Source organism: Crinia signifera, chromosome 7, assembly GCF_055691185.1.
Source record: "Crinia signifera chromosome 7, ASM5569118v1, whole genome shotgun sequence".
NCBI classification, from domain to species: Eukaryota; Metazoa; Chordata; class Amphibia; order Anura; family Myobatrachidae; genus Crinia; species Crinia signifera.
The window spans coordinates 171703993-171729604 of NC_139223.1; the positions used below are offsets into that span (position 1 = coordinate 171703993).

Sequence of the window (25612 nt, forward strand, 5' to 3'; positions counted from 1 at the left end):
AGGTATATTCGCACAATTGGAGACAAAGTCCTGCGAAAGGATCTCTTATTAAGGTATCGGTTCTTGGTGTATAACATACAATAGACTGTACGCTGCGCTGCGCTACGTTTTGTTCGCACGCAGTTAGGTATAAAGGGTACGTTGGTTGCGGACTTATTACGTAACCAACGCTTTTCACTTATCGTCACTCTGGTTATATTTTAATCACCATTAACAATTAATACATCCCTCAGATAATCACAAATTATATAAAAAGGTCCTTTTTGCACTTCAAATACAGCACATTTTGTACAGATTCCTGAGTGCCATCCTTATTTCTACATACATACATATATATATATATATATATATATATATATCACCGTTACTAAATAACAATATACATGTAGGAGCTGCTTACTGCATGTCTGTGAAGGGTTAAATAATCACTGCTACAATCTATAGACTTGCCCCATGGCACAGTGACTCAGAGTGGGAATGTTGCACCTCTAGATTCACAAACCCGATTCTTGCATATTCCGGACCCTGTTTTATCACATTTCATGAATGCCCAAATGAGTAAACTCCTCAAGTCCGAGAGGCAAATTTACTGAAAGGGTTTTGTTTTTCTAATGCCCCAGTTGCTAATCTTATCCCCAGTGGAATTTAACCCTCTGCATTTACTAACAAACTGCTGACAGGTAATAAAATAAGCGCCAACTCAGAGGATGGCATGACGCATTTTGCCATCATGATCATCTTTCCTTCATGAATACAACCCACCAATTTATCAAAAAGGCACAAGCATGCTCTCCTGCAGCTGTAGGGTATGTGTAACATACTAACTCCCCAATCAGTGCAGCAGAACGAGCGAGGAGCCGCATCAGCCGCAGGTTCCGTGGATGCGAGATCATATTGAAGGTTCTCCGCCTGAATGACCAAGTAGAACGGATGTGGATCAGTTGGTCACCAGCAAGTTATTAGGTCAGCATGCATTTAGGTCGACATGCATTTAGGTCGACAGGGTCATAAGGTCGACATGGGTTAGGTCAACAGTCAAAAGGTTGACATGGGATTTTTTCACTGTTTTTTTTTTTTTAACCAAATGTCGATACAGTCAACATACAGTAGACACAGGTTAAAGTGCACCCCGTCCCCTCGCATGGCTGTCTACGCTCGCTATGCTTTGGGCACACTATTCTATTTTCCCACTACGCCCTAGTGGATCATGGTAGGACATGAAATACCACCTGTCGGTTTAAAAAACCCCATGTCGACCTTTTCACTGTCGACCTAACCCATGTCAACCTAAAAATGCATGTCGACCTAATGACTGTCTAACAACTTGCTGGTGACCCAATGACCGTATCCCAGTAGAACTATGGGCCTGATGCAATTATTGCAGATGGACAAAACCATGCTGCACTGCAAGTGTGAGTGTACACTGTAATTTAGATTTCAGTTTAAACACACCCCACCCAAATCTAACTCTCTCTGCACAGGTTACATCTGCCCCACCTGCAGTGCAGCATGGTTCTGTCCATCTGCAAAAACTGCAGCCTTGCTAAACAGGTCTGAATGAGGCCCATAGAACCAGAGCAGGCTCCCATAAGTGCCCTACATTTTTTTGATGCACATTTGACCCGGATACTAGCTGCCATGCAGAGCGGATCTTACCTGCTTTGCCAGCCAGGAGCCACACTGGCATCAGCTGAAGGAATCACGCTATAGTCTTGCGGGAGTACCCAGTTATTTATATAGCACACACACATATACCGCAGCGCTGTACAGAGTATAGTTGAACAGTCACATCAGTCCCTGCCCCAGTGGAGCTTACAATCTATATTCGCTACCACATGAACACGCACACCCAAGGTTCCTGAGAGCTATAGACTGCATTCGTATTGGGCGCAAAACCACCTATATTAACCGCCATCACTCCATGAATGCGTAGGTCAGGCATGTCCAAACTGTGGCCCTCCAGCTGTTGTGAAACTACACATCCCAGCATGCCTTGCCACAGTTGTAGCATTCCCTAATAGCAAATCCATGGCAAGGCATGCTGGGACTTGTAGTTTCACAACAGCTGAAGGGCCATCATTTGGCCGCGCCTGGCATAGGTGGACCGCCATGTTGAGCTGCACATAACAAGCACCACCCGAGTCTCTGGCCGTCTTACGGTGAAAGGATACAGGATTTTCTTGGAAATCGGATGAATGGACGACACCATCACCGTGCAGGCCCCGCAGCCCCCTCCGCCGCAGCCATACTTTGTGCCAGTTAGGCGCACTGGTGAGGAAACCAGTAAGGAAAATAACATACCATGATCATGTGCTAGATTTTCCTATAAAACCAAGTAGTCCCCATCACACACCTGTAGAATATTCCCCATACATTACTGCAGGCAGCAGGAGAAGACAATATGCTGGTGATCACATGACAGCGCAGAGATCTAATGTCGTGTTCCACCGCAGTCTACCCTCTATCCAGGATAGCGCAGGGTTTATACAGTAGGAGCAGACCCTGGTGCTGCACAGGATGACAAAGGGCCTGATTCAGGGATACGAAATTGCATCCCTGCTGAATAACTGTACGCATACGCGAGGAGCCGTTCATGCGATGGGGCCTGCGATAGGCCAGCCCGACAACTGCGGGCATTTGGGTGTGGTAACGCCACATTTTCCAGGAGTGTCCAGGAAAACCCAGGCGTTCCCCGGCCGTTAGAAGGGAGGAACGCTGACGTGACCAGTGGCCTCCTTCTCCCCACGGCCACCGCAGTGCTGAGTCCAGAGGGTTACCTGGCACTGCGACGAGAGGAGAAATCCATTTGAAGTGATTCAAAGCCCTTCATGTGCAGGGCTGCCATCTCATTCACAGCAATGCACATGGGCAGGAGGAATGGGGTCGGTGTGATGGCGTTTACCACAGGCCCGTTGGGGGTAATTCAAACCTGATCACTGGGCTGCGAGATTTCAGAGCCCAGCGATAAGGTCTGAATTACCCCCAATGGGCCTGTGTTGCCGGAACACTGTAGATTTGCAGTTAACACTGGTGTGTGATCCTAACCCTCTATATTAGGCAGCCATCAGGAGGGTACTGAAGGGACTTTCGTCCTGGGCCCTGACATACAGTGGGCCTGGTCAGCCTCTGTAGCTGAGTGTACGGGTATGGATCATTGGGTCACCAGCAAGTAGGTCGACATGGGGTTTTACACAATTTTTTGACCCGAATGTTGACACATGACTCTGAAGCGCAGCACCACGTTTTTCCTTTAGTACTTAAGCCTTCAACATCATTCAAAGACAAGGCCACATTATGGGGACTATTCATGTAGCAGAGAAAAAAAATGGAGAAGGGAATCAGTAGAGATGTTGCCCATGGCAACCAGTCAGCTGCTACGTATAAAGGTATATAGAATTGATAAATGTTACTTCAAAGCTGTTTGGTTGCCATGGGAAACTCCTCAACTCTTTTCACAGCTTCATGGATAGATCACCATATCTGCACTTTTAAGCATACCTCCCAACTGTCTCGTTTTTCGCGGGACCGTCGTGTTTTTTTGTGACGGACACGCCCCCTCGCCGGCAGTGTCCTGCGGTGGGGGGGGGGCAGTTGGGAGTCCCCCCAGTCTGAAGGGAATAAACGCTGTGCACATGCGTCTATTCAGTGGCGCAGAGGGCAAAAGAATAGGGGCGTGGCCAGAAGGAGCCATCATTTGCATAGGTCACACCCCTTTATGGTGCGGCTACACAGCGCGAGTGTCCCTCTTCAGAGGGTTAAGAAGTTGGGAGGTATGACTTAAGCAATGTGCCCACAACATTTTGCAGGCATATCGCAGGGCGCCACCCACGGTGCAGATCGGCCATGCACTGTGCTGGCTACCCCTACAACTTGGTCTGAACCAGGACCCACAGTTGCATCACAGCTTGGGCATAACAGGGCTGTATCTGTGGGTTCCATAGGGCCAGATGCACTGAGCTTGAAAAGTGATAAAATGAAGAGTGATGAACAACCAACCAATCAGCTCCTGCCTGGCATTTTTCAAACACAGTTTGTGACATGGCAGGTAGGTGCTGATTGGCTGGTTGTTTATCACTCTCCATTTTATCACTTTTGAAGCTTAGGGCATCTGGCCCATAGGCTAATCTCTGTAAGGGATGCATAGATTTGCACGCACATAATTCTGCTGGTCGTCTGTCACAGGGACGTTTTTAGGGCCAGGCTGAACACAAGGTGTCTCTCCTAAAATGTCCGCCTCAGAGGTGACAGTTGTGAAAGATGCTAGAGGAGAGGGTGGCCATTTTGGATCTGTTACGGATGGTTTTCCCCTTGGGAGTTTTTAGCCTAATTCCAGATTTCCAGTGATGGAGGAGGCACATTACCCAGCATATATAACACACATGCAGTTGGCGTGTTGTGTAATGCTGTGTGCTACTCCGGCTGTTGCCTCAGGTAACAGAACGAGGCGGCACACCTGTGCAAGGGGAACAGCCAGCTGAGGACACTGAGCTGTAAGCCTTAGGCCGGTTTCACACACTCCGACTCCTGCCGGACGGCGAAATCCCGCACGGCCAGAGAGCCGTGCCGCACACAGTAGTTGTGAATGGACACTACTGTGTCCATTCACACGGGACGGCCAGGGCCCGGCCGCACGGTTGCAGCCGGATCCCGCCACTGGAAGAGACGGCTGCAGGGCTGTGGCCATCCCCTCCATGATAAACTACTGTGTGCTGCACGGCTTCCTGGCCGTACAGGTTTTCGCCGCCCGGCAGGAGCCGGGGCGTGTGAAATAGCCCATACACATACATAAAAACAGTACTTGTCAGAAACCACGTCTGATTGGTTGATAGGTTTAGGACGTCAAGCATTCAAATGCATAACATCTTGGAGAGTCTCAAAGACTTCTGGGGAGGTTACTCATCCCCCTCCACCCCCCCCCTTCGCTCTACTGACATTGGTTGGACAGGGGGCGATATTCACATCAACTTGGACACAACCAGAGATTTGCAGAATTATGCCACAAAATAAATGTATATGCCTGTGGGCAGCTGTATTTATGCTCCAACTGCGTAAAAGGATACAGTGCTTTCTCAAGTAGGGAAGTAGCATAACTTCGGGATCTGCATTGTTTTCCACTATCTGTAGAAGTGGGGAGAAAAAAAAATACGTTATTAAACAAGGTATATGGTGGGGTTCTCCAGAAATCAGAACCCACTCAAATTTTGTGAATCTGAACCAATCCAAAACCCTGGGGGTTATTCTAGTTCACTCCTTCTGGCAAATTCCTTCGTAGATAGACAAAACCATGTGCACTGCAGGTGGGGCAGAAGTAAAATGTGCAGAGAGAGTTAGATTTGGGTGAGTTATGTTATTTCTGTGCAGGGTAAATACTGACCGCTTTATTTTTACACTGCAATATAGATCTCACTTTGGGCGGGATGTTCTAACATCCGCACCCCAGTTCCACCACCCATCGCCTACATAATTATGGCATATGCTCCAACATATGCGATAATTATGGCAAAGGACAGCTCTTGCGTTAAGAGCTGTCCTTTGCGGTGAGTCAGCGACTCCTGGCAGCTCCCCCCTTACCCGGCACTGGTGCTGCTGCTGCGGCGGGGGTTGGATCACAGTGCAGGGAGGAGGAGGTCACTGGTCCGGTGCAGCACAGCTCTGTGCTGCCCGGACACAGGTGAGGGGGGGGGGGGGGGTCGGTGCGGGGCGCGGTAGAAGCTCCTAGGCTTCTATGGGGCATCGCCAGCTTTTGCTGGTGATGCCTCCTGACGTGGTAACCCGGCGGGGGATGTTTAGAGCATCCCAAAATGCAGTAAAAACCCAATAACGGGGTTTTTAACGCATTTTTAGTTTAGAGAATCTCCCCCTTTGATGTAAAACCCCACTCTGCACAAGTAACATCTACCCCACCTGCAGTGCACATGGTTTTGTCCATTTGAGAAGGAATTTGCCAGAAGGAGTGAACCAGAATAAGGCCCCCTGTTCCAATCTCTTCATACAACAGTTATCTATATGCACTTAACATACAATAATGCCATTATTACATTGTATGTTGTGTGCAAATAGTTATTAAACTGGAACACAAATAATACTCTAATATTCTGTAGCCTTGCCCCGACATTCATGAAAAGGTTTCTTGCAACATGCTGCCATATTTCAGTAAATTGGATATCACAGGTCTCTGACTGATGTGTGTCACAGTGGGGGAAAGATGGGAGTTCTACTTCACATGGGATGTTACTATGGGGCAACCAATCAAAATCTACATCTTTTATATTTAGCACCTTATAGGAGATAATAGTGTGTGATTGGTTGCCCCATAGCAACATCCCATGTGAAATAGAACTCAGTGGGGGAAATTTACTAAGATGTGTATTCTACACGTGATGTTGCTATGGGCAACCAATCAGATCCTGTCTACTATCTTCTAAAGGGTGCTAAATAAATAAGAAGTCGTTTTTGATTGGTTGCCCGTAGCAACATCACCTGTGAAGTAGAATGCACATCTTAGTAAATTTCCCCCAGTGTGTTTTCTTCTATGCTTGCGTCTGAGTCACTGCAAGCATGCAACCTATGTACAGAGTCTCAGTACACATTTGAACGCACGGTAGCAGAAATGTCAGGGACTTTTCCTGGGTGCTGACTGGGAGCTTACTGCGTTAGCTACAAAGACGCAAGGAGATGCTGCTTCTTATGGGAGTGTTGGAGGAGTCTCGCGCACACCCCATGCACATTCGAATGCACAGATATACACCAGGGTCGCTGACCTTTTAAATCTCCTTTCCGGGAGAAGCCCAGAGAGGAGACTTTTAGCTGGAGTTCAGGGGGCGGGGCTTGTGTACCGTCATTAAGCCCCGCAAGGGAAAATGGCCGATCGCCATCGAGGGGGCGGGGCTAAAATGCAGCGATTCTGACACTTTAGCCCTGCCCCCTCGTCGGAGATCGCCCAATCCGGTTATTTAAACGGTGCGGGCAGGGGTGAGGTAGCCAAGGGAACATGGGGGGAGCGGGAGTCCAGAAATCTGGAGGGTTGCCCACCTTTCCGGGAGGGGGACCAGATTTTCGGGACCATAGGCAACCCTGATATACACCCGGAAGGGGATTCACAGCAGCATGTGCAAACAGGTGCGACTGCTGCTGGTTTGCATCTGACTCAGAATCACCTATGTACACTAAAGAAGACCTTTCTATCGATTAACGTGCCATGGGGCATATGCATTACATAACCTTTGGGGTCAATCCTCCAAAAAGATCTGAGGAATTTTGCTGCATTATTTAAGTACCCCAACAATTCGGATATAAAATCCCTCAAAAACCATTAGACTACTGCTGTATTATAAGAAACGCAGTTCCTAGCTTGAAATTCAGCTGTCACACATCCGCCGTCCGGGAACTCTGACTGCATCACTCAGCAGGCAGGGAATTACACACTGCAGGTATAATATTTGCAGAGAGTTAAGCTGGGTACACACACAAAGATTTATCTGTCCAATCTGTCTGGCGGGAGCTATCTGGCAATGGCCCTTATTCTGATCGGTGCGGATATTCCCGCATTCTTACGGAGCGGTCCGCACGCCACGGTGTTTTGCCGCATGCGGCCATCGTCCGTAGAAACGCCCACGTGTCCTCCGCATTCGGACGGACTCACTCTTTAAGAACAGGGCGTGTTTACGGACGACATACAAACCATGCGTGTGCGGGAGAAACACTCAGATTCTGCACGGTATTACAGAGTATTACAGAGTATGCTCGGAAATACCGCATCCGACCGGGAGCCAAGCGGTGCTACCGCACGTAAGCGGAGTATTTACGCCAAACAACCCACTATTATATATCTTCTGTATTGCTAGTATTAATATTCAGTCATGTCCATTGTTAGCAGTTTTAAAGTGTGTGACAAGTACAGCATATGTGGGGGATTAGTACGGTTTCCTTGAAGCAGCAATGGTTTCAATTAAAGCACTGACAAGCGTCCTATTAGTGAGTAATGAGTAAAGGAGTCGATTCTATTGGGTTCAGGTGTTAATGCTTGTAGTCATTAGGCGTACGTTCGCCTACCGCATGAACGAGTGGTGTCCGCAAAGCAATAGTACACTTGTGGACACCGCACATTTCTTCCCTTTTTGATCGCGTGCATTCGGAGTGGTATCCGAATGTACGCCCCCCAACATAAGTGTACTCCCCCGTGTCCGCCCATGTTTCCGCCCCGTTTTGCCCACTTTGAAACTACGCCCATGTGTCATTCCGCATGACGCCCATAATACGCCCATATTTCCCGACTGATTGCGGGGAACAGTTTTGGACGGGATTTGGCCGAACAGGTACGGAGTCAAGGCGTGACACATGCGCGTTGCGTTCTCCACGCATGCGCAGACGCCGTAAAGACGCGATCCGAAAGTATGCGGTAAAGTCCGCGTCAATCAGAATAAGGGCCAATGTATGGGAGAAAAGGACAATTGATCCCAAACAATGAAAAAAAAAAAAGTGGATTGTTCGGTTTAAACCTGATAAATCAAACAACTTTAACTAATTTATCTGAATGACTACTGTTTGATTTCCAGCATTTGGGTGCAAATGGTTGAGTCTCATTTGCTCCCATACATTGCCATATTTCTGTTCACACCAGATAGATTTGACAGGTAAATCTGTAGTTGTGTACCCAGCACAGGGTTGCCGACCCTCCCGGAATTTGCGGGAGTCTCCCGAAAATCGGGTCCTTCCTCCCGGCCCCCGGAAGGGTGGGCAACCCTCCCGGAATCAGGGGGACCCCCACTGAGCCCCCCGATCGCGGCATTTATATGCCGCAATCCGCGGGTCTCAGGGGAGGGGGCGGAGCTAAAACGGCACAATCGTGACGTTTTAGCCCCGCCCCCTCCATGGATAACAGTTATTTAGGCTATTTACCGTAATGGGGGCGGGGCTTAATGACGTCACAGTTCAGCCCCGCCCCCAAAACGCGTAATGCAAGATTCCTCTCCGGGCTTCTCCCGGAGAGGATTTTTTTAAAGTCGGCAACCCTGACCCAGCATTAGATTTGGGCGCGTTATACGTTTCTGTGCAGGATAAATAAATACTGGCTGCTTTATTTTTACAGTGCAATTTAGATTTGAACACACCCCACCCAAATATAAAGCTGGATACACACAGATTTATATGTCCAATCTATCTGGTGGTAACAAACACTTGGAAATATATGGGAGCAGACGACAATCAAAAATGTGCTCCCAAACGCTGGAAAACAGACAAAGGTCAGTCAGACAAACTAATGGTGCCCACACACGCACCGATTTCAGTGCTATGCGTTTTTGGCTGTACAATGGTTCTTTACAATTTTTCTGCCAGAATTAAGCATGAGCCGATGTGATGGTTATTTTGCTGTCTGCGATGCGATGCTGTGCGATTTAAGCACATTTTTTCACTGGCTTTTTCTGACCTTTATTTTGTTCGAGTTCACATGTTTTGAACCTGCAATAAAGTTGTTGATACCAATTTGTATGTAATTATTTTCCCAAAAAAAAACATCGTATAGCATCGGCTCGTATGCCTGTATAATGCTGAGCCCGATGCTATGCGATAATGTCCAAAAAAGTACCTGCTGCACATACTTTTTTGGACATCTAAAATCGGCCCCCGGGAACGTGCATAGCACAGCATCGCGTCGCACACGCCGCGCTAATACAACACGATAATCGTACGCACGATGCGTTTTGTACTTTAAAAGTACAAAACGCATTCTGAAATCGATGCGTGTGTGGGCTGCATAATCAATCGGATACAACTATTAAACTCCACACAGACATAGGCATTCATCCACACTCACACCACTTATCTAATAAATAAAGACGCGTACAACTGAATGGGCTTAAAGGGGACGGCCTATTTATTTTGAGCAGGGGCGGCCTATTTGAATCTAACTAAAATTTATGTCCCTGCTCTAACTAAGGTGGCGGGCAAAGAACGGCATGCAAGATAAATAACATTGCTGGAAAATAACAAAGTAATAAAAATAACAAACTCCGGATCTAAGGGCCACCTGCCCTCAATTGCCAAGGACCGGCCACCTGCCAGGCGTCCAAGACAACGGCTCAATTACGAAGCGGACTTTTCAAAAGGGGCCAATTGCCCTTAAGGTCAGGGGGTTGACCTTCTGCTTCTGCCCCTGACCTCGCAAATATCACTAAGGCAGAGCTCACCACTCTGCCCGAGTCATCAAAAAATTGGGCCACCTGCCCTCAACTACAAATGTCCGCAAGAATTTTCGCTATCCGAAGTAGATGATCGTTAAGGTCCAGATGCGGGCCCACCTGGATCGGTGATGCCCACATCTCGACATCAACCACCAGCTAAGTGTAAATACAGCTCTAATTTAACTACCGTTCTTTCCGCCAATACAAAATAAGCCGACAACAGCTAAACGAATAAATGCAAACGACTTCTCAAAAACTAATTCTAACTAATAATTGGGGCGGGCGGGAGGGCAACGTTTCCTGAAGCAAGAGACAGAATCTTCTGGAAGCAAGAACATCACCCCATCAATCTCCACCTCTGACCTCAACCAGCCTATCCTGAACCGTCATTCAAATCAGCCAACCCGTCAATCAAGACAAGCCGAACCCCCGAGCCCAGATCCAGTGTGTGAGTAAAGATTCGTGCCAATAGCCCGGTGAGTTTATGCTGTTTTCAGCCAGACAAGCTGGCTTCTACAGTCTTAAACTCCACACAGACATAGGCATTCATCCACACTCACACCACTTATCTAATAAATAAAGACGCGTACAACTGAATGGGCTTAAAGGGGACGGCCTATTTATTTTGAGCAGGGGCGGCCTATTTGAATCTAACTAAAATTTATGTCCCTGCTCTAACTAAGGTGGCGGGCAAAGAACGGCATGCAAGATAAATAACATTGCTGGAAAATAACAAAGTAATAAAAATAACAAACTCCGGATCTAAGGGCCACCTGCCCTCAATTGCCAAGGACCGGCCACCTGCCAGGCGTCCAAGACAACGGCTCAATTACGAAGCGGACTTTTCAAAAGGGGCCAATTGCCCTTAAGGTCAGGGGGTTGACCTTCTGCTTCTGCCCCTGACCTCGCAAATATCACTAAGGCAGAGCTCACCACTCTGCCCGAGTCATCAAAAAATTGGGCCACCTGCCCTCAACTACAAATGTCCGCAAGAATTTTCGCTATCCGAAGTAGATGATCGTTAAGGTCCAGATGCGGGCCCACCTGGATCGGTGATGCCCACATCTCGACATCAACCACCAGCTAAGTGTAAATACAGCTCTAATTTAACTACCGTTCTTTCCGCCATATCAGTTCATCTTGAACTGACCCGCCACCAACCTAATTCCTAATACTCCCTCAGCTAAACCTCTAAACTTCTCAATGCGTCTATTAAATTCTGGAAAAACAAATCCATCCCGACTAAAGAGAGATGCACCCCATCCGGCCTGTACAGGGTCTCGTTTCTAAAGGATATGGCCTCGTGCCTGACGACCACTCCGCCCTCCGTTGCTATAGCCCTGCCGACTACGGAATTGATCCGCCTACGTACCAAATCAATGGCGCCCGGATTGAGTGCATCTCTCCAAACCCTCCTAGGTATAATCTCTGACCAGAAGAAACGGCAAAATCTCCATTCTCTGATCAGGTCCAGCAATAAATTCCTAATCTCAAATCGAATATTGAGACCGGAATTATGCGTGAGGTCGTTGCCCCCCAAGTGGATGATGACAAAAAGTGGGTAACCAAACGCCCTAACTGACTCATCCAAAAGACCCCTCAACGCGGACCACCTCATACCTCTACGCCCCAGCCAACGGATAAATCGCGTCTCAGGGAAACGTTCCGTATCCGTGGTTACCTGGGACAAAGACAACCAATAAATAAATGAATGCCCCACCATCCATATCATATTGGTGTCCAAGCGTTGACCTGTAAGTTGAAATGATATATACCGTTAGAAATTTTGAATAATGGCAAACATCTGGCAAAATTTTAAAGGGGGGCCCAGGAGATTCCCTTAAAGGTGATTTTTGCAGTTCTATATTAAATTGTCGATACTAATAGGAATGTGATTTGGGTGATCTATTTAAGACTAATTGATTATTTGACCCGCTTGAAGTATGTATAATCTCTTCCTGTTGTTTCTTATTCTATGTTGGGGGGGGGGGGGGGGGGGTCGCCCGATTTGACTTGAGGCAAAAAACACAAATCTTCCACCAGTTGGCTAGAGCCTAATTTAAGACTGGTGATAACACAAAAAATTCCTCAAGGCCCCTCAAACACTAAAGCGTGTTTGGGCGAGCGGCTACTCCTCAAATGGGCTCACTGGACTATGTCGGCCTGATGTATCGCTCAAATGCACCAGACCGCCATCTTCCGAGTGCTCGTATGTCGACCTGAGACCAACCCGCCGCAGCGGCTGCCGAAGCGGCGCCGATACGGAAAGAGTGTGTCCCAAAGTCGGCTGGAGAAAGACCCTGATGCAATATACAGCGCCCGAAAACCGACCTGAACTGGAAGTTAGTAAGTGGGGACCCGTCGATGTGCATCAGCCAGGCCCCGGGCAATTGAGGCCGCAACTCCACGTAAGCCAGAGCCGCCGCCACCGGACAAATCCGGCGGTCGCCACTCCGACCCAAATGGACCCACTGCCCCCTGCCCGCTACGTCGGTCTTTGAGCGCTGAATCTTGCACCATAAACCGTCGTGGTGCCCGTCGACGTGGCCGAACAGCATAGGCGAGGGAGATGCCCTGGTTGCGGACACCAACTCGCCTACTCTGAACGCCCCATGGAAAGCCATGGCAAAGGCCAGCCTGAAAAGTCGAACCCCGTAATCGTTTGAGCAAATTACTCTTAGGGACCTCGAGATTCGACGCAACAGGCTGGCATCAATCGGCCGTCGCCTGTCGGGCAAAACCGGCCTGGCTCTGGCCCATCCCTTTAGCATCCTGGAAAGCAAGAAAGACTTGGTGATGTCTCTCTTCCCACCAAGACGCAAAAGAATGATATGCCTGCCAGAGAGCGTCCAACAAAACTTCTGGACTTACCCTCCGTGTACAGGCTCCATACATAGGCATTAATAAGACGCTTATAGCTCTTACCTGTGCCACCCTGTTCCAGCAAGAACTCGCTCCAGCGCTCCCATGAGGCCAGATAAGCTCTAACTGTTGCTGGCGCTAGCGACCGCAGGGCCAGCTCCTCTACCCCTCCAGAGGCACCTGCCATAAAAAAGATGGACATTGTTCACCAAACTTCTGGGCTAGCGGCACAAGTTGCCTGAATCTTCCCCATTCGAAACGGGACAATGCATCTGCAACTTCATTAAGTACGCCAGGGACGTGCTTGGCTCGCAACGTAATATTGTTCGCCAAGCACATCAACACTATCCGTGCTAGAATGCGCAAAACTGGGAGAGAGGTTGACCTTAGTTGTGTAATGGATTGGACCACCCCTAAGTTATCACACCAAAAGACAACCTCCCTGTTTCCCAATTCTGCGCCCCAAAGCTCTAAGGCGACCATTATTGGAAATATTTCCAATAATAGCATATTCTTGGTCATGCCGTCTCGTGCCCAAGATTCGGGCCAAGCCTCTGCGCACCAACGTCCCGCATAAAATGCGCCGAATCCGGAAGATCCTGCTGCATCCGTATATAATTCCAACTCCGCATTTGCAACGGCTGGAGCTTGCCATATGCATATGCCGTTGAAATTCTCCAAAAACATTTCCCACACTTTCAGATCCCTCTTCATTTCTGAAGATAGACGTAGAAAATGGTGGGGTTTGCGAATCCCGACGGTCGCTCGCTGCAGCTTTCTACAAAATATTTTGCCCATGGGTATAACTCTACATGCGAAATTAAACAGGCCCAATAAAGATTGAGCCTGTCTAAGTGTTAACTTAGCAGCCGCGATGGCATAAGTTATTTCGTCATGTAACCGGTGTACTTTATCTAGTGGAAGTTTACACCGACCTCGCTCGGAATCAATTTCAATTCCGAGGTAAACCAAATCAGTAGTAGGTCCCTCGGTTTTTTCCCCTGCCACGGGAACCCCGAAATCCCTAAATAACTCAAGCGCTGCTTCTAGTAAACTAAGGCACAGGTCAGAATTTGGAGGACCCACTAAAAGAAAGTCGTCCAAATAATGAGTAATGCTGTCAACTCCCGACACTTCCTGCAGGCACCACTGCAAAAATGTGCTGAAGCGCTCAAAATAAGCGCATGAAATGGAGCAACCCATGGGCAAACATTTATCTATGTAAAAGCCCCCATTTAATTTAAATCCCATGTACCGAAATGCGTTCTTATGCAAAGGTAATAGTCTAAAAGCTGATTCAACATCCAATTTGCACATGAGGGCGCCAGGACCAATTTTTTTTAATGATGCCTATAGCATCCTCAAATAAACAATAATTAACTGTGCATAATTCATCATCGATGGCGTCATTGACAGACGACCCTCTAGGACAAGAAAGATGCTGAATCAGCCTGAACTTTCCCTTAACTTTTTTGGGAACCACCCCAATAGGGGACAAAATTAGTCCCTCAACTGGTGGTGTTGCAAACGGGCCTGCCATGCGACCTAGTTTTACCTCGGCTTCAACTTTCTGTGATATTATGTCAGGGTGTTCCATGGCCGAGCGTAAGTTTCCCTTACTACCCGTACTAATTGGAGCGGAAACAGGTAATTGAAAACCCTCTGAAAATCCGGACTGCAAAAATATTGCTCCATCTCTGTCCGGATACCGTTCCAGCCATGGTAACATCCTGACCAATACAATTGGAGTTGGGGCTCTATCCAACGACAGGTGCCGCTGGACCGCGGCTTTGTTTTGTCGTGGACTGAGCCCCACCTCCCCCACCAGTTGGAGGTTTTGTGCAATCCTTGATTGCGTGTTGACCTCCGCATCTGATACAAAGGTGCCGAAAACGACACCGGTTACCCAGGTTGCATTGCCCATTATTAAATGAGTAGCACCTACCATGGCCATGTTTCGCATTACTTCCCTTATTAATATTATTGTAAGGCCTGCTCCCATACTGCCTTACCCACCCCTTATTCTCAGGAGCCCTAATAGGTGTAGCCGATTCGGCAACTTCGCCGTATAATTCTACGTCTTTCTTACCAAAATCGTACACCTCCCGGCCATGCTGCTTCCTCCTAAACTCTTCGTCATAGACCCGCCAACCGGGTCCGACGTAAGAGGTGTAGAGTTTATGAATAAGGAACTGGTATCTTACCAGGTTCACATACTCATCTGGATGTGTCTCTAAATAACAGGCCGCAAAAATAAGTATGCCTCTCACCCAATTATTATAAGTACGAAAGGCATCCTCGCTAGCTGGTCCTTTTTTCCTTGCGGCTAGGAGGGCCCGCCTATCTTTGCTTGTTAAAGCAAAGATATCTACATAGCGCCCTTTTCTGATCCTATCCCTAGCCCTAGGACGCAAACCCCGCTTAACAGCTGTGTTTGCGCATTGGACCGCATCGGACTCGACCGATACGTTCGAGGATCCTGAGCTATGGGACCTATATTCTCTACGCCTTTTCCGCCTTCGTCTCCTCGCGACGCCGTCCGAAGATGACTTATCCTCGGAAGACGTCGATGCCAATGAGGAATCAGAGGTCTCATTTCTGCGCCGTCTCTTACGAGACTTTGCAGATCTTTTCCTCTTAGCTTTCTTCTCTACCGATGAAACCTCTGACCCCCCACTGCTAGACCCTGCATTATCATCCTCTGACCAGTCAGGATCATTCGTGGACTCACCAGTATCGGATGATGCTGCCCTTCTTCTTCTACGTTCACCGGCTCCTCGACTCGACGATGGGCCTTCCATGACTTGTTCCGTGGAATCTTGACCTGTCAATAGAGGTTCGTTAACAACCCCCATCACAGGTGGAACATTCGGCGATACCCTTTCAGCAGAGGAAATGGCATTTCCCCCTCGCGCCGCCGTAATAGACGGAGCTATCGCCTTGGCTATGAGGTCAGATACTGACTCCAAAGTAGCCGAAGGGGCAGTTTCCCCCTGTCCACCTGTCCCGGTGGTTAACAGAGGAGCCACTGCCGACACCACCGCTGCGCATATAGATGTAAGCGCCGATGTGTCTAATGACACAGTGTTACCCTCTGTGTTCCTTCCTGCAACCGCGTCCGCATATGAGCGACCGGGTTGCGTCCTTGCCCCCTGTGCCGCCATATTGGTCTCCCTAGCCTTCTCCGCGGCCAACCTTCTCCTTGCTGCCCGTCTAGATCTGGCGTTAGAATTTCTAACCCTTTCTACAGGATTCCTTTCCGAATCACTTTGCAGGTCCCCTTCACTAACCCCACCTTCTCCGTTTGACCCAGCAAAGGTGGCTTGCTCTTGCATACCGGATTCACTGCTCTGCGAATCCACTTCGTCTGATTCGCCGCATGAGGATACGGATTCGGCCGAATCCTCGCTACTATCCCGCCATGCAGCTACGGCCGACTTAAACATTTCAAATTCGGCATGAGTTAACTTATGTCTCATGTCCTCTATAAATTTCCCCCTGGGGTTGCCATTATAATTAATGTCACTAGATGGCGCTGTTGCTACATTGCCATTTTTTCCTTTTCTATGTGACCTCCTGCTACTCTCCCTTTCTCCAGCAGAGGGCGCTCCAGGCATAGAAGCGCCTGCAACACCCTCCTGACTGCGGTTAGTGTCACCCCTGCGGCCATTTCTCTTCATCCTACCATTACTCCCACTACCTGCAGCGCTTATATGCCCTGTGCCATTTTTATTATGATGTGGGCGCGCAGCGGTCCTCTGACCGCTGCGCTGTGCCCTTTGTTTTACACTAATCCTCCCTGTGGATGATGCGGCAGCGACAGGCCTAGCGCCTGCGCTCCGCTTATTGACCCGGCTGGCTACCTCTACAGGAGGGACGGACGCCGGCTCTGACGCCAGCGTCCCCGCCACTCTCCCCCTGTTTCTTGCCTTCACAGGCCGGCTCCCAGCACGGAGCCCAGCCCCTACAGCGTCCCCTGACGCGGCGGATGCTTCAGGCCTAGCGCCTGAGCTCCGCCGCGTGACGCAGCGGTGCCCAGTGGGGACGGGTGCCGGCTCATCCCTGCCAGCCGCTCGCACCCTCCCCCGTGACTGGCGTGAGCGGGCTGCCGGAGGGATTCCTGAGCCTCCGGCAGCACCGCCACGCCGCCCTGTCCTGCCCTGCGCGCTGATCAAACGGCCGCTGTTAACCGCCGGAGCGGGCGGTCGCGCCTTCGCTCCGGCAGCCCTCCGTCTGGGAGAAGGGGACAGTCCCCTCTCACCGCCCCTGGACGGAGGCCTGGCTCTGGCCCTATTCGCCTGCACAGGGTCATCAAGTGCAGCGTATCTAGCGGGAGCCCCCGCAGTGCGCTTAGGCCTTGGTGACATGTTAGGATAGATATAGAAAAAGGGGAAGGAAAGTAAAGTGGTGAATATAGGTTAGCAGTGATAGTATAGATAACTGGGGTGAAAGTGAAAAGAAATGGGTATAGAGAATATAGAAAGATTAGGAGAGAAATAAAAAGGAATATAGAATATCAGTGACAGTTATTAATAATAATGTCTTTGTACTCAACAGTCCTCTTCAACGTTTCCTGAAGCAAGAGACAGAATCTTCTGGAAGCAAGAACATCACCCCATCAATCTCCACCTCTGACCTCAACCAGCCTATCCTGAACCGTCATTCAAATCAGCCAACCCGTCAATCAAGACAAGCCGAACCCCCGAGCCCAGATCCAGTGTGTGAGTAAAGATTCGTGCCAATAGCCCGGTGAGTTTATGCTGTTTTCAGCCAGACAAGCTGGCTTCTACAGTCTTTTTCCAAGCAATTGTTTTTGTCTGTTTTTCAGCATTTGGGACCAAGGCTGGTTGTAATTTGCTCATATACATTTCCAGGTTGGACAGATGCATCTTTGTGTGTGTACCCAGTCTCTCTGCACGTTACATCTGCCCCACCTGCAGTGCAACATGGTTTTGCCCATTTTGAGAACAAATTTGCCCTGCGATCAGGGTTGAATTAGGCCGTATAACCATACACTTTGAAGAATGAAAAGACACAAACACATGACAGCATTGGAAATGCTGTGGATTGATGGGAGGTAATGATCAGTAAAGCAAACCTACCTTTCTTCCATTCACATAGAAGATCAGCTGGTCCGGAGCACGTTTAGTAGACATCTCCCCAGGTCTGACGAGCTCTGCGAGGATCTGCTGGATGAGTACTCTTTAACATCGGCAAGGTGACCTAGGCTGTGAGAGAAGAGCTGCTGACTGGCACAAATGGGTTGGATACAGTGTAAACTCACCAAACTGGTCCTCAGGTATTAAGGTACGACACGCCTGCTAACCCATTTCCCCACATCATTGCCTAATCCAGACCTGATTGCAGCACAAATGTGTTCTCAAATTGGGAAGAACCACACTGCACTGCAGGTGGGGCAGATGTAACAGGTACAGAGAGAGTGATAATTTGGGGGAGTTATTTTGTTTCTGTGCAGGGTAAATACTGGCTGCTTTATTCTTAAACTGCAATTTAGATTTCAGTCTAAACACACCCCACCCGAATCTAACGCTCTCTGAACTTGTAACATCTGCCCCCCCCCCCTGCAGTCCAGCATGGTTTTGCCCATTTTGAGGACAAAGTTGTCCTGTGATCTGAATAATGCCCAATGTATCTAGATATACATATATTAATGCAAAGCATAAAGAGGGCGCCCCCTAGTGCATAGGAGTTTTATTTATGACAATACACCCACTCCAAGTTGGTATGTGGTCGTTGTGTTGACACAGTCTAGTTCAACAGTCATTAGGTCGATGGCCACTATTGGGCAACAGGCATTAGGTGGACACATGAAAAAAGTCCACAATCATTAGGTTGACGTGGCCAAAAGGTTGACACATGCAAAAGGTTGATACAAAAGGTTGACACGATAAAAGCTTGACATGAGTTTTTCACATTTTTTTAAATCCTAGTGTTGGTGGAGGGGGAATATAATAGCGCCTATAGCATGGTGAACCATGCGAGGAGACGCAGTATATTTATATGGTATCCATTTCAACCGACGTCGACATAGATTCAAAATAACCATCATGTACACCTTTTTCTGTCGATTTTTAGCTTGGGTCAACTTTTTAACCATGTCGACCTCATGTATGTTGACCTTTTTTTTTTTTTGCCTGCCGAACAATCGTGGTCTAACGATCCACACCCTCCAAGTTAAACTCATACGGAATATATATAAAAGGCCAACTACTCCTCACCTGTGTGAAGTGAAGTACCGCCAATGACCACTAGAGGCCACGCTTCGGACCAAATTACTGCTTTGTGCGCTAAAAGATGTCATAACAGAAAGTAAAAGCTATTTTTTGCAGGGACACTGATATGTTCCAAACTTGCTGGATATAAGAGAGAGGGAGCTGTGAATACAGAGATTGGAGGTAGGACTGGGGGTGGAGAGTTTGTGGGCTAAAAACGGTCATAGCTCAAAGTGAAAGTAAAAACTGTCACAGCTCAAAGTGAAAGTACATTGCAGGAGCCGTCACTATGACAGGTTTATATCTAGTGTAAACATAAATAAGTATATCGCCATATCGGCGTCTTCTCGGGTCTTACTGTGCATGCCTCCTTGGTCTAGCAACACCTCTGTATTGTTAATGACGATTAAATATGACCAGAGAGACAATAAGTGAAAAGCGCTGGTTACGTAATAAGTCCGCAACCAACGTACCCTTTATACCTAACTACGTGCGAACAAAGCGTAGCGCAGCGTAGCGCAGCGTAGCGTACCTTTTATTGTATTATGTACACCAAGAACCAATACCTTAATCAGAGATTCCTTCGCAGTACTTTGTCTCTAATCTGCGAATATACCTTATCGGACAGTGTCCGTAATATACCTTGTCGCTATTATGCGAATAAACAGACACGACCACTGTATAGAAATAAGGAGATAAGAACTCCGTAAAAAGGTTGTATTTAAGTCCCTAATGGACAAAAGGGGGTTACAGAAATAAGAATAAACAGGTATAACAAGTAATACAATATACTAACAATGAACACTAAACAGACTCTGCTAAGGGGAAAGAATACAGATACAAGACACAACCAGCCAACTATACAATAAGTATATATACCGTTAATGCAACCGTTACCGTTCTCTTAATATATGCGAAGTGTAGTCCGGTCAGAGCTCACTATCGTTCAGGGATGAACTATAGTCCGGTGGTCAGGTCAGGGAAAGGTAGATGTGCCGAAGAGACTTTGGCTGCTCTGGGTCGCCTATCTTATAGGGTCAGAAAGGGGAGGTCAAAGGCCGTTCTCATTGGTCAGGGGTCGAATGTCAGGTCATCTGTGATTGGGGGGTAAGCTGATACACCTGGTTTGGCTAGGTCCAGGGGAGTGAACTTTAAGAGTCCTTTGTTCGGTGGTTTCGGCGTCAGCAGTGATAAGAACTGGTTTCATCTGGATTTCTTTGTTACATTCTTTCAACAGAAACTGTCCCTGGATTATGGATTATGTCCATAACTATTGAGTCGTGTATATTGCGAAATATTCGCAATGACCGGAATACTTCGCACAATGAACGGAACGGAACGATACTAAACACGATACAGACAGATGTATGCAGGGCTAACTAAGCTATGTGTGGCGTTCTAAACCTTTAACTATATTTTACTTAGTGTCAGTATGTATTTATGAATTTATGTGTGATAGTATGGCTACTCTTCTGGTCCACTTTGTCACACATACTCGGGTATGGAAACTTTATTTGCGCAACTCTGCGAACCAAAATGGCGGCCATACTATCCTAAAATGGCGTGTGTGTAACTCGACTTCCATAGTCCACCCTTTAACAGTAATTATAAAACTGTTACAATACAAAACATTTCACACGACAATACAGAAATTCATAATCCTAACAGAGAAATTGGGATACATGAATTAAACATATAAGGGGAGTAAACCATCTGCTCTCGGCCGATCCAGGATCATGGATAAATGATGGGCCGCATTTATCGAACAACCTACTCAGGGTCACGAAGGATAATGTACAATTTTGGGATAAAAATAAAAACAGGGGTGGTTACAACATATACACGTTCACAAATATGGTTTCTTTAAAGGGAGGTGGTTTCGATTTTAGGGTCATATACCAAACCCTGGTCTTTCTCTGTATCTCTCGTTCTTACACTCATGATTTCGGTACGTTTTGTCTTTCCCCGGGTTACCACCTTTATACATTTGAACAATAGCACAAAGACTATGATGGCACCACCGATACAGAGAAGGAGTTTTCCTATGCTAGCTATGATCCCCTGCGCCCATTCTCCTAAACCAGAGAACCAGTGCATTGGATTCAACCAGGAGGTCCATTCACTAACTTTGTTACCTATTTCTGCCAGGCTGATATTATGTTCCCTTCTAAATTCCCATTTAAGCTGAAGAATCTCATCCATCCGATGATCGATGATTTCTTCTGGGTCTTCAGTATTGTTGGTGATATATGTACAACATTTCACCCCAAACTGTGTAGAGAGGGTGACACAATATCCTCCTGTCATAGCTGTCAGATAGTTCAGCACCATCCGATGTTGGACTAGCTCTCTTTTATATGCTTGCAACTCCTTCCCAGTGTATCTAAAAGTGTCATCATAAATCTCAGTGATGTTATCTACCAAGCTGGCTAATGCTTGTATATATTTAAAATTTATGACTCCTCTGGCGGTATGGGTGATATCTAAAGCAATGAGGAGTTGGATACCGAACGACTCGTGTATCATTTCGGAAGCTAGGGGTTCTTTCCTGATTGTTAAATCCCTCTTATGGATTTGGTCATAATGGGTATGAGTGTAAGGAGGAGGTATACCTCTGTGTATGTTCACCATCTCATCATGTGCGAGGGTCATCACTTCCGGTAACACTCTGCCTAGATAACAAATACCAACGTAGTTCATGGAGAGCCATTTGTACGCCCTTCTACCACAAATATAATAAACATCGTCAGGGAGAAAATAAGGGACAGAGTATTTCATTATCTTGTCACACATTATCCATAAGAACATCCCCGTCCCCTGCTCCCTGACTTGTTCCTCACATGTTTCTGGCTGTAGGGTCATATTACAGTAGCCGGCTGATACTCTGCCGGCCATCATTTTACTTTTCTTCACCGTGTAAACATATTTATAGTGTCTTCCACTGGTTCGGATTTTTAACAATAATTCTTTATCTATGGGCTCTCCATCTGGACGCTGGGAGTAAGTTATTGTCTGGTTTTGCCATGTCACTTCCCAAGTACCAGTTGTTCTGGAACTTGAGAAGTTCATACATACCAGGGATTTATCCACTTGGTATGGGTGTAATCTAAGACTAGGGGACCTGGTATACAGGTATCTCTTATCCAATGGCCTCCCCTTATTTAATACGCTTATCTCTGTAATATTAAGCGGGTATGGGACTAGGCCTACACTACTCCTTTTATGTAACACTTGTGAACACACCCAGCATTCTGTTTGGTTTAAGACCTTACCCACTAGTGAGTGGTAATCACTCAAAGGATGTCGTCCTGTAGTTGCCTTACTTGTCGACTGACATTGCTGGATGCATTCTTCTTCCATTTTAGGTTGACAATATCTACAGACACAGTACTCACCAGACAAGAACTCATCACATCGCCCTTGAACTACGTTTTCCTCATACCTTTTACCTTCTCCTGTCATGGGCAAAGTGTCAAGCTGGTTTAGGGATTCTACCTCACCCATATCTGGGTCCATTATTACACTGTCAGAACTCCGCTCCGATCGCTCTAGAATGTGGCAGCCACCGAGTATCTTTGGGTGAATAAAAGAACACAGAAAGAAAACAAAGACATATATGCATAACTGTGAACCTTTTGCTTGGAGTCCTTCCATCATCTCTACCAGGTGACTTTTATTTTGCTCTGCTCTTAGACCTTTGTTCGCTCAGGTTGCTCGACCTTGGCTGCTTCTCAGTGTTCCCGAAACAATGCTTCTAGCGACACTTCTTCTCTCTCGCTCTCTGCACACTGGGACTCTGGGTTACTGGCTTTCTTGCAGTAGGACGAATGTATCCAAGTCTCTCTCTCTGCGACTTTAATTGATGTAGTGCTGGTCAACAAAACTTGGTACGGTCCTTCCCAACGGTCTATCAAACAACCTGAGCGTAAAAAATTTCGGATCATAACAAAGTCTCCTGGTTTAAGATTATGACAATTCTCTGTAGGCATATCAGGGTTCAGTAACTTCAGCTGCTTTTGTTGCTCCCTTAGCTGTTTGTTTAGCTTTAGGATATACTGTACAGTTAGCTCATTGTTACATTTTAGATCATCCTGTGGGTCTATCATGATGTGTGGCTGCCGACCAAACAATATCTCGAAGGGGGACAAGTTGAGCGGAGTCCTGGGAGTGGTCCTAATGCTATACAACACAATAGGCAGTGCCTCTGGCCATAACAACCCTGTTTCAGCCATCACTTTACCCAATTTGTTCTTAATAGTACCATTCATTCTCTCAACTTTGGCGCTCGCCTGGGGACGATATGGAGTATGAAGTTTACTATTAATCCCCAGGAGTTTACACATGATTTGGAAGACCTCTCCTGTGAAATGAGTGCCTCTGTCACTCTCAATGACCTTTGGGATACCATACCTACAGACAAACTCCTGACATATTTTCTTTGCTGTAAAGGTAGCAGTGTTGGAGGCAGCGGGGAAAGCCTCCACCCAGCTGGAAAACATGTCAACACAAACTAATACATATTTCAAATTTCTACAGGGTGGTAACTGTATGAAGTCGATTTGTATTACCTGGAAAGGGCCTTCTGTAGGAGGGATGTGGGATGGCTCTGTTGGGATGGCTTTTCCAACGTTCTTCCTCAAGCAGGTGAGGCATGACATTGCCACTCTACCTGCTTGAGAAGCGAACCCTGGTGCACACCAGTAGGCCTTTACCAGCTTGCACATACCTTCCTTCCCAAGATGTGTCAGCCCATGGGCCGCCTCGGCTAGACTAGGAAGGTATGCTCTGGGGGCCACTGGTTTCCCGTGTCCATCTCTCCAAAGTCCGGTAGACTCTTGGCCACATCCCTTCGACTTCCATACTGCTCTTTCCTGTGGGGAACACAAATTCAGCATGTCTATCAGTTTGGATGTGGATACCATGTTCAGTGTACAAAGGTTGGTGGGATGGGTGAAAATATTTACAGGGCATGCGGCCCTTTTCGCTGCCTCATCAGCGCGGCTGTTACCAAGTGACACCGGGTCCTTCTCTGATGTGTGAGCTTTGCACTTGATAACAGCCACTCTGTCTGGAAGCTGAATAGCTCCCAGAAGTCTCCTAATATATGTCGCATGCGCCACTGGTGTGCCAGCCGCCGTCATGAAATTTCGGAGGCGCCATAGGGCTCCAAAATCATGGACTACTCCGAAAGCATATCTGGAGTCTGGTATATATGTTGACTGATTTTCCTTGGGCCAGTTCACATGCTCTGGTCAGTGCCACCAGTTCCGCTACTTGTGCTGAGTGAGGTGGTCCCAAGGGTTCAGCTTCCACAATACCTTCTCCATCTACTACTGTGTAGCCTGTGCACAGCTCTCCCGTGTCCGTCTGTCTATGACAGCTACCATCTGTGAATAAGGTTATGTCTACCTCACTTAATGGGCTGTCGCTTATGTCAGGACGTGCTGTGAAGGTCTGATTCAGGTAGGACATGCAATCATGTTTGTCCTCACTCTCACTAAACTCTGCTTTACCATATTCAGCAACATTCCCATCACCCTCCACCCTTTGTGCCTTGGAGGGCACATGAGGAAGGAATGTGGCTGGGTTTAGTGTGTTGCATCTTTTGATGGTAATATTTACTGGGGCCATCAGCGCCAGTTCCCACTTAGTGAACCGTGCTGAGGACACATGACGTGTTTGGGCAGAATTTAGGAGGGCAGAGACAGCATGGGGAGCATGAACAGTTAAATCGTGTCCCAACACTACGTCCTCACTCTTACTTACTAGTTGTGCTATTGCAGCTACACTTCGTAAGCAAGTTGGGAGTGAGCGTGCTACTGTGTCCAGCTGGCCACTGTAGTACGCTATTGGTCGGTTGGCATCACCATGTTTTTGTACAAGTACTCCTGCCGCACACCCACCTGATTCAGTTCCGTACAGTTCGAAGGGTTTCCCATAATCCGGCATTCCCAGTGCTGGGGCCTTTGTTAGGCTCACCTTTAGTTCCTCGAAAGCCAGCTCAGATTCCTCAGTATGAGAGACCCGATCTGGCTTAGTTGAGGAAACCATCTCTTGTAGTGGTAATACCAGAATAGAGAATCCTGGGATCCAATTGCGACAGTATCCACACATGCCTAGGAACGTACGGATCTGATGCTGGGTCTGTGGCAGTGTCATGTTCTGAATCGCTTGGATTCTGTCGTCGGTGAGGTGTCTCAGCCCTTGGGTAAGGCAGTGGCCCAGATACTTAACCCTGGTCTGGCATAACTGCAGCTTATCCTTTGATACTTTATGTCCTGTCTCTGAGAGATGCATCAGTAGTTGTCTAGTGTCATCCACTGATGACTCCAGTGA

The 25612-nt window shown here is 47.6% G+C and overlaps 1 protein-coding gene across 1 annotated transcript in view; it reads right to left on the bottom strand.

Moving 5' to 3' along the window:
* LOC146020848 (aldehyde oxidase 1-like) overlaps positions 1 to 18382 on the bottom strand; it is a 98304-nt gene extending 79922 nt beyond the window's left edge. The window contains exons 1-3 of the mRNA XM_083154367.1: positions 18146 to 18382; positions 5061 to 5118; positions 2172 to 2268 (exon numbers count right to left, since the gene is read on the bottom strand). Of these exons, the coding sequence (XP_083010493.1) occupies positions 2172 to 2268; positions 5061 to 5118; positions 18146 to 18199 (209 nt within the window). The 5' untranslated portion in view covers positions 18200 to 18382. The remainder of the gene's footprint in view (positions 1 to 2171; positions 2269 to 5060; positions 5119 to 18145) is intronic.
* Between the last annotated feature and the right edge of the window lie 7230 nt (positions 18383 to 25612).